We start from the raw sequence: 20,503 nt of genomic DNA, 5'->3' as shown, positions 1-20,503 counted from the left end.
GAGTCAGATGGTTCTGAGTCACGGGCCTCCCAGACCATCTGGATAGAACTGACCTCACAGGAAGCCAGAGGTGGGGTATCCTTCCGTGGCTATCATCTCATTGTTTGTTATCAAAATCTCTAGTCCGTTGCCATTTTTCCCATGCTAGCATGAATTTCTCATGCCAAATAAAAGTTATCTTTAACGAAGAGCCTTAGGTTGTAAACTTGCTCCCCTGAAGAGTCAGGTCAGGCAAAATCAAAGGAGTCGGAGAAAAAGCGGCAGCATAGTCCTCCAAGGAAACGCCATGCGCCCTGTTTCACCACTGGCCTCCCGATGCTACTCCAGGCCCTCTGGCCCCTCCAGACTCTCCCTCTTTTTACCTATATTTCTCTTTATGCATTTCCTCCTACCCGCCTGTCCCCTCCCACGTTGCCTTCATTTCAGTTGCTCCTAAGAAAACCTGCCTTTACAATATCAGAACTTTCCGGACAGCTAAGGTTTGCTCTTTAATTCAATTTCCTACATACTTAAACCTAGGGTTCATTAGGCGGAAGGCATCATGCTAACCACCATAGCAGACGCTCGAAGAGCTGTGTCTACAAAGTCTTTAAAAATATTCTACAAACTGCCCTTCCCTCCTACATGACAGAACAGGGCCATGGTGCACGTCATGGGTTCAAAATCTAAACAGCAGGTTTCAGGCCTTGCCCCCTGCCCTCAGCACCTGTGTGACCTTGGGTTGGTCCTGTGTTGCATCTAAGATTCAACCTCTTAACTGCAAAAAGGTGGTTGCACTTATTAAGAGCAAAGATTAAAATGGAATGATATGCCTAAAAACACCGTAGAAAACATTACAAAGTAGAATAATGGGATTAAAGAAAACAATTTAGCCTTTCCTTATAACTCAAGGTTATCTGTAAAAAGATCAGTTATTGTATTCGGAACCCACACCTAGTTCTTTCTCCTGACATCATTTTGTTTTAAAGTGACAGCGTTTGGGGTATTAATTCTTAGGATTAAAAAAAAAAATTTTTTTTGTTTAATTTTGCATCCTGACATCATAATTGCCATGGCTGCCACAGCGTCTTGAGCAAAGCAATAAGGTGCAGTCTTCGGGGCCTTCAGAGGAGGGGAGCATCCTCTGCCTACGTGCTACCGCTCCGGCTACTGAGTTTATTGAGATCTCACTGCTGCTTCTTTTGGTTCTCCTGCTCCTCTCTAGCAATCAGGCCATCACTCCTTTTATTAACCACCACGGCAAGCATGTCTCCCTGAAGCAGCCAGTGTCCTTCCTTCCAAACTCTCTGGGCTTGGAATCGTACACAAGAGTCTGGGGGCTCTCCCTTAGGGAACGGACAGGAGCTGTGAGTGGGTTTAACATCTATTGGGTAGCCCAGAGACTCTTCAGCTTCTTTCCAAAACCTTGACATCGCACTAGAAGGTGAGGCTTCAAAATAGTAGGATTTCAGAGGAGAAAGGAGTCTTTACACAATGCCTGGTGTGCAGTTACCATTTACTGTTTCTATGTAGGACCTTACTTGATGCCTACCTATGTGCATAGACACGCATCTGCATGTCTAAACTTCAACAGTAACAAGACCATGGACGTATATGATATGCAGAAGAAATTCCCATTTAACAATGATAATTTTCACGCTATTTATTCACTACCTTACATATGCTATTTCACATGACGTGCATAACTGTCTAATGAGATAGGTACTATCATTCCCCATTTTGGGATAAAGACATTAAAGCTCAGAGAGGTTAACTAATTTGCCCAAGGACAAACAGCAAGTAAGCAAGACGATTAGGGATCCCAGGCAGTCTGGGCCCACAGCCAGCCCAGATGGGAATGAGAATATCTCCAGAGATTGTTGCAAGTTCAAGTCACATTATCAGTTTTTCCTAATAAAGAACAGTAAACTCTAAAATCCACCGATGAAACTGAGACTTATTACAATTCATACATGAATTACCAATTCTCAAAAAAATTCTTAGAAACCACCACTGCTATTATCACTTACCAGGTATCTTATATGCATCATCTCAAATGGTTGCAACTGCCCCCACCAGACTGGTAGAATTATTCCCTACTGACGGATGGGGGGAAGCTAGGCTCAGAGAGATACAGTAACTCGCCCAAGGACACACAGCCATTAAGTGGCAAGAGCCAGGATTTTAATTCAGGTCTTTCTGACTTCAGTGCCTATCCTCTCTCCAACATGTTAAGTGACCCAAGACAAAACAGATTTCAAGGCAAACTATTCTTTCGTAATCAATCTTTGCAATTCAGTAGATTTTTCTGAATCTTGCACAGCTCTGAAATTGAAACAATACTGGCCTGGAAGTGAACGCAGCTTGATTGAAAGCTGGGTTTGGCCAGTTAATAGCTATGTGAACAATAAGATCCTACTGTATAGCGCAGGGAACTACATTCAATATCCTGTGATGAACTATAACGGAAAAGAATATGAAAAAGAACATATATATGTATAACTGAGTCACTTTGCTGTACAGCAGAAATTAAACACAACATTGTAATTCAACTATACTTCAATAAAATTTTTAAAAAACAGCTATGTGACTTTGAGTATGTCACACAGCCTCACTAAGATAGCATTCCTTTAGAGTAATCCAATTTCACAGAGCCTTTATGAAGATTAAATAAAAGAATGTGTGACATACTGCATGTGCTATGGTCCCTGGCACACAGAGTGTTTTAAATAATCTTTCTTTAATTCATCGATTATTATTTTCCTTTTGTACAAAAAATGGAATTGTAGGTTGAGATTTCAGACTGGCAGATTTAGGATAAAGTACCCATTATTATATAAGACAGAACACAGAATCTTCACATTAAAACTAAAATTGCTAAAAGTGATCTTAGAAATCACTTCCTATCCATTCATTCACCAACATGGAGTACCATGTATAGGAATTGTGCTGGGCACAGGGGATCATCAGTGAACAGAACAAAGTCCTGACCCTCATGGAGTGTTAATTCTAATAGAAAAGAGTCAGAAAATAAACACATAAATAAATAAAAAGACTATTTAAGGACTTCCCTGGTGGCGCAGTGGTTAAGAATCCGCCTGCCAATGCAGGGGACATGGGTTCGAGCCCTGGTCCGGGAAGATCCCACATGCCGCGGAACAGCTAAGCCCGTGCGCCGCAACTACTGAGCCTGCGCTCTAGAGCCTGCGAGCCACAACTACTGAGCCACGTGCCACAACTACTGAAGCCCACACACCTAGAGCCCGTGCTCCGCAACAAGAGAAGCCACCGCAATGAGAAGCCCACGCACCACAAGGAAGAGTAGCCCCCACTCGCCGCGACTAGAGAAAGCCCGCGCGCAGCAACGAAGACCCAACGCAGGCAAAAATAACTAAATTTATTTATTTATTTTTTTAAAAAAAGACTATTTAAGAGGATCAAGTGCTATGAAGAGAGATGGCAAAGCTCCCTCTCATTTGACTGAGACAGAAACGGTCCTCCAAAGCAGAAAATGGACTTAACTGGCCAAAGGCCCCACATGAAATTAATGGTATATCTCTGCTCCCTAGACCAGTGGTTCTCAAATTTTCACATGTGCCAGAGTCGCCTAGAGGGCTTCTTAGAACACAGATTACCCACTCCCAGAGTTTATGATTTAGCAGGTCTGTGGTGGGTCCCCAAAATTTGCACTTATAAAAAGTTCTCAGGTGATGCTGAGGCTGCTGGTCCAGGGACCACACTTTGAGAACCACTGCCATTGAGGAATAGAGCCATACCAGAAAGCAGTGAGGCAGGACGGGAGGAGGATAAATACCCCAAGCCTTCTCCTCCTGCCTTAAAATCTCCGGCCAGTGCTCCCCCTCTGCTAAACACCATTAGAACCAGAGAGCAAAGGATTCATGCCTCCTGGAACTCAGAGCAGTACAAAGAAGGGCTCCATTAACACAATTCCCTCCCCTTGCCCCTTTGCAAATTAAAGGGTACCAATAATCTCCCACTGTTCCTAGTCTCTAGATGTCTCAGCACCCCTTGTGGTTTCCCTTAGCCCCAGCCATGTACAGTCCTTTCATTAAAGTGTCACGACACATTGGAGTGTAATTCTGTTTTCTGTCAGGATCCAGAGAGATACAGCAGGAGACCCCAGACACCTCCTCTAGTGGTGATATTTTTGGAAACTGACAAAAGCTATTCTATTTCTTCCTACTGTAACATCTATCAAATGCAGGTCAAATATCAGATAATCTTTTTTTATTTGCTACATAAATATGAATTGTACATGCAACTTCCAGGAACCTGCACAGCATATGCAATGAGGTCACTCTGAACAAAGCTTTGTGGCCTGGAATGGGCATTGGAGTGACCAACTCATCCTGGTTTGCCTGGTTTTACTACTGAAGGTCCCACATGCTGGGAAACACCTCCGTCCTGGACAAACCAGGACAACTGGTCACCCTCGCCATGTATTCTGTGCTCCACTGAGTTCCAGGAGTAGGCTCCAGCAACAACATCACCACCAAGAACGACTAGCCTTTATTGAGCAATTTCCATGAGCCTGGCCCCAGGCTAAGCATTTTACATACATCACCTCATTGATTTCTTAAACTACCCTACAAGCAAGTTACTATGATTAGCCTCATTTCACAGATGATAAAACTGAGGCTCAAAGGGCTCAAATAACTTGTTCAAGGTCATACAGCTTGTAAGTAGCACAGCATTGAGCCCACACAGTCTGAGATCAGAGCCTGCACTTTTAATCACTATGCTTTCCTTCATGTCAGAGCAGATGGGTCCACCTGCCCCAGACCTGATTTCACAAGAAAAAACAGCCAGGAACTACCAAAAGGTCACATCAGGAACCAAGCTCAAAAACTGCAGTCACAAGAGCAGACACTGAGAAGGGATTTACACATTCTTTACTGGAGGGCACACAATGGAAAATTCAACGGGGAGGTATTCAGTGCCTTTGGCAAATTAGATAAAATTACACAGGCCCTTGTATTTCAGAACCAAAGTCTTGCTGCAAAATCTCTGACATTCAACAGCTGATGGTGCATCCTACAAATTCAAAGGCAGTCCCACCTGACGGCTCGGGCTTCAGCCGCTCATTTGTAAAACTCAAATAATCACCTCTCTTAAATCCACAGGGGGACTATCCTGTGGGTTCAATTAATTCAATCAACTATGTCCAGCCAAAAAGTGTTTTCCTAAAATGCTGTGTTTGCTGGAGACGCAGAGGTCCAAAGACCATAGTCAGGGATGAACCCTTCATCCCATCTGAGTTCCTGGGAGTGTGGCACCTTCAGCTGCTGAGCCCCCAATGTGCTATCAGCCGCATCTAGGGGCCCAACTTTTGTTCTAGGACAAATGAGGGTCCTCTCTGTGAATTACCCTCTTTCGATACTGGGATGGTTGAGACTTATTTGGGGACAAGATGGGGCTTCTTAGGAAGACAGCCCCTCTTCCCCACTTGGAAAAGTCTGCTAACACTCAACATTATGTGTTTAAGGACCTGGACTCTGAAATTGGATGACTCAAGTGTGACTGTGGCCAAGCCCTTGAGCCTCCATAAAACCAGTTCTCTGGGCTTCCCTGGTGGCGCAGTGGTTGAGAGTCCGCCTGCCGATGCAGGGGACACGGGTTTGTGCCCCGGTCCGGGAGGATCCCACATGCTACGGAGCGGCTGGGCCCGTGAGCCATGGCCGCTGAGCCGGCGCGTCCGGAGCCTGTGCTCCGCAACGGGAGAGGCCACAACAGTGAGAGGCCCGCGTACGGCAAAAAAAAAAAAAAAACAAGTTCTCTTACCTGATATATGGGATTGTTGTGCCTGCTTCATAAGATCGTTACGAGAATTCAATGAAGTCTTAGAACTCCCCCGCAATTTTCTCATTGAAAATTCTGAAGAAAGGCTTTCCACCCAGGAATTTCAAGTGGGACCTAAACTTTTCCCCTAAGGATGAATTGAGCACAGCACCTGGCACAAAGTAAACCGGACAGAGAGCAGGAAGCAGTGGCTAAGACAGATCCCAGCCTCAAATCGCTCGGGTTCAAGCCTTGGCTCTGCCACTCACTAGCTGTGCGACCTTGGGCTTAACCACTCTGTTCATTTTTTTTTTTTTTATGGTAACTGTACCTACAACATAGGACTGTTAGAAGACTCTACAAGTGACAATTAGTAAAGCCTTTGAAAAATGCCTGGCTCATTTTAAGTTTTTAAAGTACACAATAGTGTTAGTGTTCCCTATTTGGTAGTCATTTCCTCTCTTGTATTTACTCCCCTGATGTTCAGTTTGAATCCTTCAGACTCTGCAGACACACCCCAGCGCACCTGTGATTTTCATAACTTAAATCTGGTTGCCCATTATTATTCCCCTATCATCCATCATTTCACCAAATGACTTGTCATCTCCTTGTATTTTCTGCTTTCCATTCCAACATGAGCCAAATGCTCCGCTCCTCTGTATACACTTGGGTTTAGAAATTTTCACCCCAGGAGAGTGAAAATTCTTTCTGTTATATTCTAATCTGGACTAATGGAGTCGCCCTTTGAAATGAACAATCCTGGAAACAGATCTGTTTGTTTCATCTCCTAGACCTGGGGATTTCACAACTTATTCCTTTTGAACAGACTATGGATGGTGTCAAATAACAAAACTGATTCATCGGGAAAGGGTAGATTTTTAATATCTTAACCCCCATCAAAGATGTCAAATGGGGCTTCCCTGGTGGCGCAGTGGTTGAGAGTCCACCTGCCAATGCGGGGGACACGGGTTCGTGCCCGGTCTGGGAGGATCCCACATGCCGCGGAGCGGCTGGGCCCATGAGCCATGGCCGCTGGGCCTGCGCGTCTGGAGCCTGTGCTCCACAACGGAAGGGGCCACAACAGTGAGAGGCCCGCGTACCGCAAAAAAAAAAAAAAAAAAAAAAGATGTCAAATGATTTGATTTTCAGGGGGAAACAAAAAGTCAGAGACTAGAACTCCAGCCCTTAAGAAACACCAAAGTCATCTGCTCATTTTACAGATGGGAAAACTGTGCCTAGGTTCACAGCATCTCTAAACACTGAAAAGATTGTGGAACATTATTCTTCTGTGTCAAATGTAGCCTCCTGAAGCAAACCCAAGGCCTCAAGCAAACCCAAAGGCTGCTCCATGGAAGAATCTCCGTTATTTCTCCATGAGACCCCAGGAGAGAGAAGGTGTAGGAGGTAGATGGACACATGCCTAAGAAGGTCCCTCCATGGGGCCCCAGTCACTCATGCTCAAGTGCCTCCCTACATCAGCAACACAATTCTCTCCTTTGCTCCTTCTAACCAGATGCAGGGGTCTTAGAATTCCCCAAAGGAATCCTCATTACAGACTTTGAAAGGCAGCTTTCCATAAAGAAAAGAAGACCTCAATTTGTTTTGAAAGAACGATTGAGGAACAGTTCATATGTTTAAAATCCCTAAAATTTACAACAAATCTTAAATTGCAAGGGTATCACTTTTTAAGGAAATAATTGAAATGCAGAAATATTACAAAGAAGTATAATTAACACCTATGTTCTTCTCTATCAAGAATTATCAACTAATTTTAACAAAGTTTAAATGTATTCTCCTTTTCCAATGAAATAGAATATTACAAATTAAAGCCAAAATGCCTTTTATCTACCATCTCAATTCCATTTCTCTCTATACCTATTCTGCGAAAAGTAGCCTACCATTTTGCTTCTTATACTAACATAAACATACATAGTGTGATTATTAATACAATATTCGATTGTTACATCCATAAAATTGGCTCTTTTTTCTTCCTACAGCAAAGAATGTGGCCTTGCAGAGTTTGCTTCACGACCCAGAAGAACCTATTGGTAAATATTGGTAAATATCTCTTAATAAATGCTCATATTTTTAGTATAGGATCTTCCAAGATGCCATTGCATAGCATCTTAGCAAAAACTGGGCTGCTTCTGTGCACAAGCAGGATTCTGCCAGTGTTGAAGATGTCACCAGCAAGTATGCACCCCATGAGGGGAACCAAGAGGCCACAAAAGGTCAGGCCAAGACACCACGTCTGCTTCATCTCTCTGTAGTCACCTCACTTCCATGATATCCTGTATCTTGAGCTAAATAAATCAGGAATTTATGCAAGTTTGGAGCACATACAAGGTCTCTGCCAGATAATTTGTAATCCATTTTAATTACGCCACTGGTGTCAGAAATGGGACAGGCATGCTGTGCTCACTATCACGGCCAGATTTTACTCTGAGATCAGAATGCCAAAGTAGGAGACAATAAGTAAAACATGCTGAAACGTGAGAATCTCTGTGAGAGGCTCTGAGCCAAGTGGAATTCCTCCACTGTTCCTCTGCCTCATACCATTTGGACCTTGCATATAGTTAAAAGATGGCTGAGCCCAGGGCAATGAGCCCGAGGCATAATTCCTGGAATCTTCTATATGAGCCAAAACGGTAGCTAGGACTAAGAATCTCCAAAGGGAGTTGAGACCCCAAAAGGAGGAAATGTCAGATTTGAACCAAAACCTACAGATCGCAAAGGGATGGCGCCCAATGAGACATCTGAAAAGGCAGGCTAGAGTAGGGGAGGTACCGAGGACCCCTAGAGCTCCAGGTGCAACAGGTGGTCAGCAACTTTCCAATGACAAATGATAGCTGCTGAGGTTTTGGAGGTACGAGGAAATGAGAATGGAATTAAGAATTGCTAAGTCAGTTCTCAGGTAAAAGCAATTACAACGTGCTTCTGCATACAAGTGAATTTAAATGTATGCTGAACATTTTATGTGCAAAAAGATGTAAAGATAATAAAGGTAAGGGAGCTCTGACTTCATCAACCTTCACTAAAATAGCGACCAATAAGGAGAGCGGTCCCAAGTTAAACTAAGAAAATCTATTTTAAAATATGTGTACATAGCACAGGGAGATCAGCTCGGTGCTTTGTGACCACCTAGAGGGGTGGGATAGGGAGGGTGGGAGGGAGACGCAAGAGGGAGGAGATATGGGGATATATTGCTGATTCACTTTGTTATAAAGCAGAAGCTAACACACCATTGTAAAGCAATTATACTCCAATAAAGACGTTAAAAAAAGAAAATTACAGTTAAATATAAAAAATTTTAAAATAAAAATAAATAAAATATGTGGACATCTTTACACACAGTAGTGACCTTGGAACTCTGGGATTTGTTCAGGTGACTCCTCCACCAAAAATCGTGTTCAAGGGGTCAAGTCCCAGAAATAGTGCTATACTTGGAATACACATCCTCTGTACAGAAAATTTTAAAGATTTAATTGCAAGGGAAAATTCTGCATTGCTAAGTACACCCCTCCAAGAAAGTTTTTTAAACTTCTGTTTAAAGCAAGAGTGGTATGATACTTGGTTGGGTTCAGTTAAGGTGTCTGCATGTTTGAACTGAGCATCTCAACAGTTGGAAACTACAAGTTTCCTCTTTTCCAGGAGATTCCACAGTTCCTCCAAAAATCCAATTTAAAGGGCCTCAAGACAATGCAACCCAAGTGTTCGAGAGCGCCCTCTGCTTCGTTCCAAACAATGTGTTTAGAGGACGAGAACCATCCTAAACTGGAGCCAGCTGAGATACAGGGAAGAGGCTGGCCATGCTCCTGGCTTCTGAATATAACTGCTCATTCCTCCCACGCCACCCATCCCTCCCCAGACCTGGTTTGAGACATGTTAGAATCTCACTTAAGGACTTAGTTTCCGAAGTTTCTGAGCTGAAAACCATTCCCCCAACCCAGTGCACACATTTCCTATAACAAAAAGTAAAAAGATAATGTAACAGGTGCAGAGATGGTAAACAGAAAATATTTGGCAGAAGAAAGAAAAAATAATAGTTAAAAATATCAGAAGCGCTTCCCTGGTGGTGCAGTGGTTGAGAGTCCTCCTGCCGATGCAGGGGACACGGGTTCATGCCCCGGTCCGGGAAGATCCCACGTGCCGCGGAGCGGCCGGGCCCGTGAGCCATGGCCGCTGAGCCTGCGCATCCGGAGCCTGTGCTCCGCAATGGGAGAGGCCACAACAGTGAGAGGCCCGCGTACCGCAAAAAAAAAAAAAAAATCAGGAGCTCTGGTTCTGGAAATAGGAGAGAGACTGAACATGGAAATAGCTTTGAACTCAAAGCTGATTCACTGGAGCAGAATGACCCAGTCCTTGACCCAGTCCTGCATGTACAGCTGTGCAGGTTCCACAGAGCCACGTGCAGCAGCCCTGACCTACACACCTAGGACAATTATGCCCTCACCTCCCTCATAGCAGGAGGGGTGCCTGGCACCCAACCTTACACAGTCTGACACAGCAGGACTGAAGATGACAATGAATAAATGAGAAACTGCTCAAAAGTCTAAGCCCCTGAAAGTGGAACCCAGACAAGTATTTCCCCAAGGCATATAATGGGCAAACTCAAGGTGTCTTGGTTTCCTCCTTCCTCAAGGTCACCTTACGGAGATGAAAAAAAAAGAGCTTGTGGTGGGGACCATCATAAACTGGTGACCCTCCCGCCTACTTACAACTGCCTAGGAAAGCACAATGGGGACCTCTGGAACCAACACCAAGCAAATAGACAACCTGAGTAACAGGTAAATTCCTGGAGCACATCCCCATCAGGAACTCCAATGTCTGGTCAGCCCATCTGGATTTTGACAAAACCATCCTTCCTGGAAGATCTCATGGGCCCCAACCACAGTCACCTAAAAAAAATACCGTGATTGAAGTTCTTCTGTAATGACTGTACTACTGCCTCAGCAATCAAAACTAAACGTACATGCAGGACATGTTTTGATCCATATAATAATCTGTATATTTACATTAAACTTTCAATCACTCTAACTTAATAAATTATCAATTTTAGTCTTATGTGAAAATAAACTCTCTAGACATGGGTCGAAAAGGTCTAAAATATTAAGTACTAAATTTTTTAACTGGGATATCTATATGCAATAAAAATAAATTAAATTTTTAAAATTTAAAATTAAATTTTAGCTAAACTTTATTATAGCCCTAAACTACTAGTGTTTATTATAAAATGGTCCTTGTGGAACCTACATACTAGTGCGAACGTTTTATAGTCTTATAAAAACACAGTACTTCAACTTTTAGGATAAAGTTTGAAAAGTTTTCTGACGAATCTTCATATTAATTCATTTTTTACTTTCTGACCTTCATAATTAACTTTTTTAAGATTTAAGCTAAGTCAATTATGAGACAATAAATCTCTCTACTCAAAGTCCTTTAAGGAGTGAAATCTTGACACTGAACTGATACTGGTGCCCAAAATAATAAAAAGAATGAAAAGATGTGAACACACTTTAAAAGTGATGTTTGTATTTTTTTCCCCAAGATACAAGGTTTCCTATACTGCGTGTCATTTATTTGAGGTTCCTGTGGTTGGCAGCTCCTAACGTGGCTATGAAAGATCCCCGCTTCCTGGTAGTCAAGCCCTTGTGTGATTCCCTCCCCTTGTGGGTGAGGGGGATCTAGTGACTTTACTTGAAGATGGCAAGAGTGATGAGATGTCATTTCCAAAATGAGGTTACAGAGACTGACTTCTGGCTTGCTCATATGCTCTCCTGTCCCCTCAATAGCTCACTCTGGTGAAGCCAGGAACCATGCTGTGATGGAGGGTCCACTTGGCAAGGAACCCAGTTGGCCTCTCTCCAGCTCATGAGGAACTGAGGCCCTCAATCCAACAGCCATGAGGAACTGAATCCTCCCAACAACCAAGTGAGTGATCTTGGAAGCAGACCCTTCCCCATTCGAGCCGAGTTGCCTGCAGCCCCAGCCAATATCTTGACTGCAGAGAACCCAGCCGTGCCACTCAGATTCCTGACTCAAAGAAAAGTTGTGAGAAAATAAAGCCACAGAGTTTCGGGGGACAGCCTGTTACACGGCAATAGACAACTCACCAAGTTGCCTTAGGATGAGACTGGGATACGTTTCTTTTTCTTCATTTTAGAAAGCTGGTGCTCAACAAACACTGACAGGTGAGAATCATCTGGACCTGTGCACTTAGGGGCCAATTCCAAGATGCTTAAGAAGGAATAGTGACATCAACTTCGAGGCTATACTCACATTTAAGCACATACCTTGACAACGACAAAATTATTTTTAATTAGACAAATAAGTTCTCATGCTCAAATGAACTTTAAAAAAACCAAAGAGATAAATGGTCCTAAAGGCATGCTGTTTAAAATAGTTTTTTCTATCCCTAACATGACCAAGAGCCCCTGTTTTATTCTCTTCCAGTGTTCAAATAAAACCTCACAATGTGCAGCTCGGGTTCTGATGTCTCCACAAAAAAGGATCTGGGCTCTTTTTTTTTAAACATCTTTATTAGAGTATAATTGCTTTACTATGGTGTGTCAGTTTCTGCTTTATAACAAAGTGAATCAGTTTTACATATACATATGTCCCCATATCTCTTCCCTCTGGGCTCTTTTTAAAAAAAATAAACAACTGACTACATGTTTGGGACAGAAAACCTAGGGGTAAGCCTGAAGTTCCTTGTTGTCACAGAAAAATCAGGGTGCTCTCAAAGATGTTTGAAAATGGTGAAAAAGGATCTTGTTTAAAGGGGCTCCCAATGACTAACTTGTGATCAACTGAGCAGCAGAAAAGTCATAATTATAATCCATAAGAGCAAGTTCAGGCCATTCAAAGCCACCCCACTCGTGAGGATTAAACTTTAAGCAGGCTTTAAAAAGTTCTCCTTGCTGATATGAATTCATGAATTCATGCTGGGTTCCAAAGAGACAAATACATGACCCTTAAAAGATTAATAACCACCCACTATGAATTACAGGAGGATCAAGAGAAATGGGTTTGTGATCTCATGATAAAAGGGAAGTAAAGTTAAGTCTGGGTGATCCGAGAGGAACAGGCTTTCCAGGGTCTTGGGAAATTGGAGCTAGGAATGTGGGTGACAGCACTGCGTCCTCCCCTGGAAGACGACAACTGTCATGACGTCCAGAATGTTTGAGGTTAATAAACATCTTAAGAGCAGCACATGAACTGCCGGTGGGCCAAAAGCATGTTGCATCCGCTCCCAAGCAAGGGGGCTTCCACCCTCCTGTTAAATTTCTACATCCTTGGCTCAACGAGAAAGAAAATGAATGAACGGTCTATTCCCTCCCCCGCCCCAATCCAAACCCTACCAAAACACTCCAGGCACAAAGCATTCACATCTTCAATTTTAATAGGCATTGCCAAGTGAGCACTGAAAACAGCTGTTTCAATAGTCATTACTCAACAGTGAACAAAGCCACCTAATTGCTCAGATCCTTAGCAAAACCTGACAGTCTTAAACTTTTTCATTTTTTGCCCAACTGATGAGAGGGAAGAAACGTCAGCTGATTGATTTAACTCACAGTCTAAAGAGCCTACGAGAGGGGTGGAAGACCAAACCAAAAATAACGCCTTGCAAATAATGAATACAACAAACTATTCTGGAGACTGGTAAGGCACAAGAGTGATGCCGCTTACTGGGTGCCTGTTTTGTGCCAGGAACCAAGCTTGACAATTCACAGGAGTTACCTCTGCCTCTTGCAACACCAAGGCACTGGTGTGCCCCCTTTACAGATGCAGAGATAAAGGTTCAGAACCGTGAAGTAACTCACCAAGTTCATATGACAAGCCAGGAGCTGGGATTTAGAGAGTTACTCACCCATCACCACCTTCCAGTTTTCAAACCGTTCCATCACTTCAAAACGTTCTCTCATGCCCACTTGCTACAGATCCCTGCTCCCGTGCCCAGCCCCAGGCAACTACTGTTCTGCCTCCTGTCTCCATAGATTTGTCTTTTCTGAATATTTCATACAATATGTAATCTCTTGTAACCGGCTTCTTTTGCTCAGTGTCATGTTTTTGAGGTTCGTCCATGCTGTAGCGTATTGTCCGTAGTTCATTCCCTTCTATTGCTAGTAGTATTCCACTGGATGGATTCACAGTGGATGGACATTCGGACTGTTCCCAAGTTTTGGCAACCATGAATAACGCTGCTATGAACATTCACGTACGTGTCTCTGTGTCGACATATGTTTTCATTTCTGTTGGGTGTATTCCTAGAAGTGAAATGGCTGTATCCTAGGGCACGTGTTCTGTTGGGTGTATTCCTAGAAGTGAAATGGCTGTATCCTAGGGCACGTGTACGTTTTACTTTTTAAAGAAATTGCCAAACCATTTACCAAAGTGGCGTCACCATTTTTTTATTCCCTCCAGCATCAAATGAAGATTGGAAGCTGAATATTCAAGAAATTGGAAAGACTTTCTATCAGTTCCACTTGTGCACCAGTGAATGTGTGTGTCACATATACTTCAGCAGCTTGACTAGAGTGTGAAAAAGAAATTGTCTGTAACACTGGAGACTCACTTCAATTTATTAGTCACCCATCAGTCTGATGGTGGATCTGGTGGGGTTTCTGAGCAGCCCTCACCTGGGTAAATACCTAGGATGTGCCAAGGGAAACAGCGCTGACATTTTGAAATAAAACAGGCCAAAGGGTCACTGTTTCTCAGGGGCTCCTCATTCTTTCACCACTCTGCCTTTTTGACACATTAACTCCCATTTTTCACAGTTGACTTCGGGCAGATCCCTTGGGATCTATACCTCGCATCCTCACTGCGTCCCTCTGTATCTTTTCTAGAACCTGTAACTCTTACCAATAGATAATAAATAAATATGATCATGGTCATTTCTCCCTCTTCCAGGCAAATAAGGGTGTGTCCAGCAAGACCACATCCATCGCTGAATCCCATCACCCCCTCTGGTCACCCTGTCCCACCTGCACACAACACTAGTGATCCCCGCTGTCCCTTGGGCTGCATCTGATTGCTCTTAATCCATAGAAAACCCACAGCATTCTTCCTCTCCAAACCAATTTGAATCCATTTTATAAGATTTCACAAGACACTCTAACTACTTTCTAATATCTACATGGTGCTGCCTCCTAGCCCCAATTCCGTAATGTGCCTGCAAATGCTATTACACCTGTCAGGGATGGTTTGTTTTCAATAACCTCATAGCTTTTTTATTTATTGGACCGCCACAGCCCTCTGTGTGTTTACTTAGTCTTTGCTTATTTGTCAAGTGCACAAAGCATCTTTCCCCTCACAGCCTCACAGTGCCGCGCACTTGATTTCTAGGTTAGGGAAAAGATGGCAGTAGAGCAGCAGGAAGAGCCGGAGGCAAGGAAGACAGTGTGAGGAGGCGGGTAGGAAGGGAGGGAAGACGTATGTGAACACCGTCCCGTTACAATGTGCGACCACTCTGTTTTCCATCCGTTCTCATTTACAAGGTAAAACATGCTTGGAACTAAACACGCCTATCGAAACCTTTGAATGGCCAAATGTATTGGTATCACCTTTGTTTCGTTCCAAATCTCCTTCTAAAAGTGGCTGCAGAGAATCAAGCCCCCATAAAGAAGAAAAAGAGAAACACTAAAAGTCATCGCCAAAACCCAGCCATCTAATTTTCAATTCATAACTGAGCTTATCATCAGTGCCCCCTTGGCCTGTGTACATGCATCAATGCCAGGGCAAGTAAGAGAAAAGGCTCCCCTTCAGGATAAAGTAGTACAATGCACTCACTCTTCGTGCATCATCTTATCTAGTCTTTACAAAATCCAGTGAGGCAGCTATAATCATTCTCACCTGACAAATGAGAAGCTGGGAATTAGTGAAGTAAATGACTTGCCCAGGCTGACACAGCTGGAAAGAGGCAGGGGCAGTATTAAAATGAGGACTTCAGACTCCAAAGCTCATACTCTTTTTTGCTCAATCAGGCTGCCTCCCGAGTTAAACTCCCCCGTCCCCCATTACAGGTGCCACGAGACTCTACCATCTCTTCATCATCATCAAAAACTGTGTATCAAGGACCCACTGCCTATATGGCATTGCTCTTGTTTCCACAGCAACACGCTGCCAGAGAGTCATGGGAGTATCCTGTGCTCAAAAAAATGATGATGTAATGTCCTGTGATTGTGGCTCTGAAAGGTGACAGTTACACTACTACAGAGGATGCCATCTCAGCTGGCAGCCTGGAGCCTGCAGGAGCTAAGCGAGAAGAAAAGAAGGAGAGGAGAAAGGCAGTGGGTTGTAACTCAAGACGGTGGTCTGTTTTCACTATGAACATGTTCGTGGTTGTTGCTGAAACAGAATCCTAGCCAGGTTTGCACATTAATGGTTCTTTTATTAGGAAACAAATCAAGCAATCCAGGAGAGAAAGTAAAATTAGACTGTACTGCTAACAGCTCCCCAGAGGTATGTGGCAATGATTATCGAGTTAAATGACTACATCACTAACAACTGCGATGGCAAGTCAGTCCCTCTCAGATCCATTTTTGCTCTCAATGTACAGATGCTGAAACCCACTAGTAAATAAACAAATTACCCCCTTATCCATTTGTTTAACTGTTTCCTTCTTTCCTCATCCCAAATCATGTTTTTGCCACACTTTTCAGAGGCTGATTTAAAATGTGTTGTTGTTGTTGTTGTTTTTTGCCATCATTGCTTACAAAAATAATCCTGGCTCATGAAACACATCTCACAAGAAGGAAGAAAGAAATTGCCTTTTGATGACAAGCTTTCACCACTGACTTTTGGACACTGTGACTGACACATTACAGCAAAATATATTACCCCAACTGTGTACTGGATGTAAGCTTAAGAACTGAAATTGCTTTCGAGACTGAGAATTTTCAGATTAAAAGAATACGGAGAGCACACCACTGAGTTTTTAAACGTATTATTTACCCAAACTTGCCACAAGTTTTAAATCAGATTCTTTCAAAGAAATCAAACTATAGTCATATTTAGATTTGGGTTCCAACAATGTCTGCGTTTATAAATAAAGTAAGAAGATAAGTCCATTTTTAAAAGTCAGCGTTTGCAGCATTCCTGCATCTACAAGTGCAGATGTTAGAAACCTGGAAAAAATAATTAACTTAAGTGTTCTAGTTAGCATTAAACCAGAAAGGAGAGAATACATACAGAAAATCCCCATTTTTACAAATGAGTGAGGCTTAGAATGCATCATATCTCCAACACAAGTTAATCCCCCCCCCCCTCGTTTAAGGAGCCCCTGGAACAAACGCAGCCACTTGCTAAGTATACACTAGAGTAGGTGTGCAGAAGCCACTCAGCTCAGGTCGAATCAAAAGAAACATGGTGCCTTAAATTTCTTCCCAAACTGTACTCCAGGATTGCTTTTCCTTCCCCTGTGTTCCGAAGAGCAAACAAAGAAAAGGTGCTTGTTCCTCACACTTCTCTAAATGTTTTAACAAAAGGCTGCTGAATAAACACATTACTCACTTAAAAACTGAAAAGAAGTTCTATTCCGGAGATAAAAGCAACTATATTTGCATTTTAACAGTTGTGAGCGAGCGCCACCTGGCGGGAGCATCCGGAGCCGGCTTTTAGCATCGGGCAGCTTCCCAAGCCCGTACGGTTTTACAGCACGCCACCCAAGAACGCTCTGAGACCCGTGGAGGAATATTTTTGACACTGGTTCTTGCCGCAGAAACCTGAGTACTATTCATGGGTGGCAGGCCGGCCAGGCCTTGGAGGACAGTAAAAATTTAAGTCACAAATGATGCCTGGTCCCCAGGACTGCCCCCAAGCATCCTCCTCCTTCCCTGCCCTAGCACACCTAACACAGACCCAAAACGAGGAAAACAGGAATTGTGCACCATCTTCAGAATGATGTGTGGCTGTCCCTCTTCTCTTACTTGCTAAACCAACCTTTAAGCTTCACACAGCTCTAAAGAAGTGTCCTAGTCGCCTAACTTCCCAGCCACGAAACAAGCTGTTCTTTCGCAGAAGTCCCATATTCAGTTCCTGTTTTGGAGCAAGGAAGACTCCAGTGCATTTCCAGTGGAATGTCACTCTAGCGGCTCTTAACCTCAGAAGCAGCCTGTTTAAAGAGGTTACACTTCCCCACAGTTTCTTTTTCTTCCCTTCTCTTTCTTTCAGCGTGATAATAGATGGGCACCGCTGTTACTCATCAATCCAAAACGAATCTTTTCCTAAGTCCCACTAGCTCATCTCAGCCTGCCCCCATGATCCCAGCAATCTCCCCTCAGCGTGGTCACACCTGAGCTAATTGGAAACTGCAAGGTGATTCTGAACTTGGAAGCACACCTGCACTCCTTTCTCCCTTCTCTCCTTCCCCCACCGCCTACTCTTTGGGGGCTCAGGGCTGGAAGCTGCCTGCCGTGGGCTTTGGGGATGTGTAAGATCCCGGATCCTGGAGGCCTCCTGTGCATGCCAACTTGCCATTAGTAGCATGCCAGGGCAAACGCCCGCGCGCGCACACACACACACACACACACACACACACACACACACACACGGGAAACTACCTCTGCTCGCCTCCTCCCCATGGTCAAATCCAAATACGAGTCCCCCAAACTTTTCTGGAGCAGACACGCTCACAGGTCAAATCCCCTCCACCTGAAGGGCCTTAACAGGGGCGCCCGTTTGCTTCGGATAAGAACCACGGGGTAGGGAGGAGGGATGGCCGTCTCTATCGTTAACACCAACACCTCCACGGTGCCTTCAGCGGCGTAAGGACAAGCTCAGGGAAGCGGCGTGGTTAGAGCAAGTCTGGGGCCGCCTGTCTCTCCCGTGAGACAAGAAAAGCCACCGCCCTGGCCGCCTCGGCCTGCTGGCGACCGGTCCTCCCCACGAAAAGCGCGCGCTGCCCAGGAGGCTGCCGGGGAGAGGACGCTCCACCCCGGGCGTCGATGCCGCTTTCTATCTCACCGCCCCAAACACTCAAGTGACAGATTCCGACAAGTGGGAGGCGGCGAGCGGAAATATTCGCCACAGCCGCGGAAAGTTACTCGAGGCCGGGGGGTCCGCAGAAAAGTAAAGCGGCGCACTTCGCCGAACGCTGCCGGCCGAGGGACGCCGGGGGCCGGGCACGCTGGCCCGGGCGCGCCTGGACACGGCTGCCCGCGGCTGCAGTCGGGGACCCGGGCTCCGGCCAGCCGACCCCCGCATCCCCCACGAGCCTGCACAACTTTCTCCTCCAGGGGCCCGGCGGCAGGCGCCCGGACGCGCCGGGGAGGGAGAAGGGGCCGCGGGCGCACTTACCTGCGGCGCTCTGCGCCCGGGCGCCGGGTAGCGGCGGCAGCTGCAACCGCAGGAGCAGGCTGAGGGCGAGCGCGGCCAGGCTCGCCATCCGGGCGGCGGTGGCTCAGCCACTTCCCGCGGGGGCCGGGGCCGGGACTGGGGCGGGCGCGGAGCGGCCCCGCATCGTCGGCGCGGCCGCAGGCTGTACGCGCCGCTGGGCTCGCGGAGCCGGCGCCGCTACGCTCGAAGCCGAGGCGCAGCGCGAACTGAGGCGGGAGGCTGGGCGGGGGCGGGATGCTGGGCGGGGGGCGGGGGGCGGTGTCCCCGGAGTCCTAACGCCGCCGCCGCCGCCGCCCACCCGCCCGACGCTCCGCCTCGGCCGCGCACACACCCTCGCGCGCACGCCCGCGCCTCGCACACGCCCGCGCCTGGCCCACGCGGGCTCCCCGCGCTCCCTCGCCGGGCCGGGCGGCTCGGGGCAGCTGGCTCCTACAGTCATGCGCCCCGCAGGGTCCTCGCCCCTTCCCCCCGGGCCGCGCTGCCGCGCACCATCTGCCCGGCTGGGGTGCAGGTATAGGGGGCGGTGGGGGGAGGAGGGAGAGAGAGAGAAGCCGTGGGAGAACAGGTGAGTGGGGGGACAGATGCGAGAGGAGGGAAGGAGGGGGCAGCCGTTTCGACTCGGGAGGGGGGACCAGATGAATGGGGGAAGGGAGGGGCATCTCCCCTCAACTGTAGCAGGTGTCCGCTGGCGAGGGTCTCGGGCACGCCCTGCGATGAGTAGTTCATGTAAGAGTCGTCACCCTACCTCTAGCACGCGCGCGCGCGCACACACACACACACACACACACACACACACACACACTCTTCTGGGTGCATCTATGACCGCGCCGCAATCCCCCCCCCATCAGCCTCACAGGCACCCCTCTCATTCACCCACACCTCTCCCTTGTCACCACCCCACACGGGAGAGGGTGAAGACTGGGCATGAGGCATCCCAATCTCTCTTGCTGCCTTCCCCCTTCCCCTTCTCCGGAGACAGATCTCTGTAGCTTTTTCCTTTTTCTTCCCGGTCTGAACAAAGACCTGGTTGAGGCTGAAAGCCTAAAACCATAGATCAGAGTCCGAGCTGTCCCTTGCAGCCCACAGGCTGGGACTCTGCTCTCCTGGGAGCAGGGGATCTCATGGAAGAGACCAGGTGCCACTTGGTCCTGGCTGGGGGCCTGGGCTGTAAAAGCCAGGGGCGGGGCCTCTGGGCAAAGCTCAAGGGGTTCACACTCTGTGAACCTGGCCAAAGCCCTCCTTCTTCTGTTTCAGCAAGCCCCAGCCCCCCACCCCATCCCCAGTCTCATCCTTGTTGGGACTCCAAGGATTGGACTGGACAGACTGTTGGGGAGAAATATGAAAGTCGGGCATGGCTAGGGTTTCCACAACTGGGGAGCCTGGGGCT

The 20,503-nt window shown here is 46.1% G+C and overlaps 1 protein-coding gene across 12 annotated transcripts in view; it reads right to left on the bottom strand.

The window, feature by feature from the left end:
- PTPRT (protein tyrosine phosphatase receptor type T) overlaps nucleotides 1-19,328 on the bottom strand; it is a 1,087,126-nt gene extending 1,067,798 nt beyond the window's left edge. For 7 of the 12 annotated variants that reach the window (XM_012534093.3, XM_049698696.1, XM_049698700.1 and 4 more), the window contains exon 1: nucleotides 19,078-19,327. In XM_012534093.3, the coding sequence (XP_012389547.1) occupies nucleotides 19,078-19,165 (88 nt within the window). In that variant the 5' untranslated portion in view covers nucleotides 19,166-19,327. Of the gene's footprint in view, nucleotides 1-19,077 lie in introns of all 12 variants that reach the window. The other 5 variants (XM_012534094.3, XM_033433750.2, XM_033433751.2 and 2 more) reach the window with 2 other exon arrangements.
- Between the last annotated feature and the right edge of the window lie 1,175 nt (nucleotides 19,329-20,503).

Source organism: Orcinus orca, chromosome 16 (assembly GCF_937001465.1).
Source record: "Orcinus orca chromosome 16, mOrcOrc1.1, whole genome shotgun sequence".
Taxonomy (NCBI): domain Eukaryota; kingdom Metazoa; phylum Chordata; class Mammalia; order Artiodactyla; family Delphinidae; genus Orcinus; species Orcinus orca.
The sequence above is the reverse complement of the archived record's forward strand: the minus strand, read 5'-3'. Positions and strand labels throughout refer to the sequence as shown.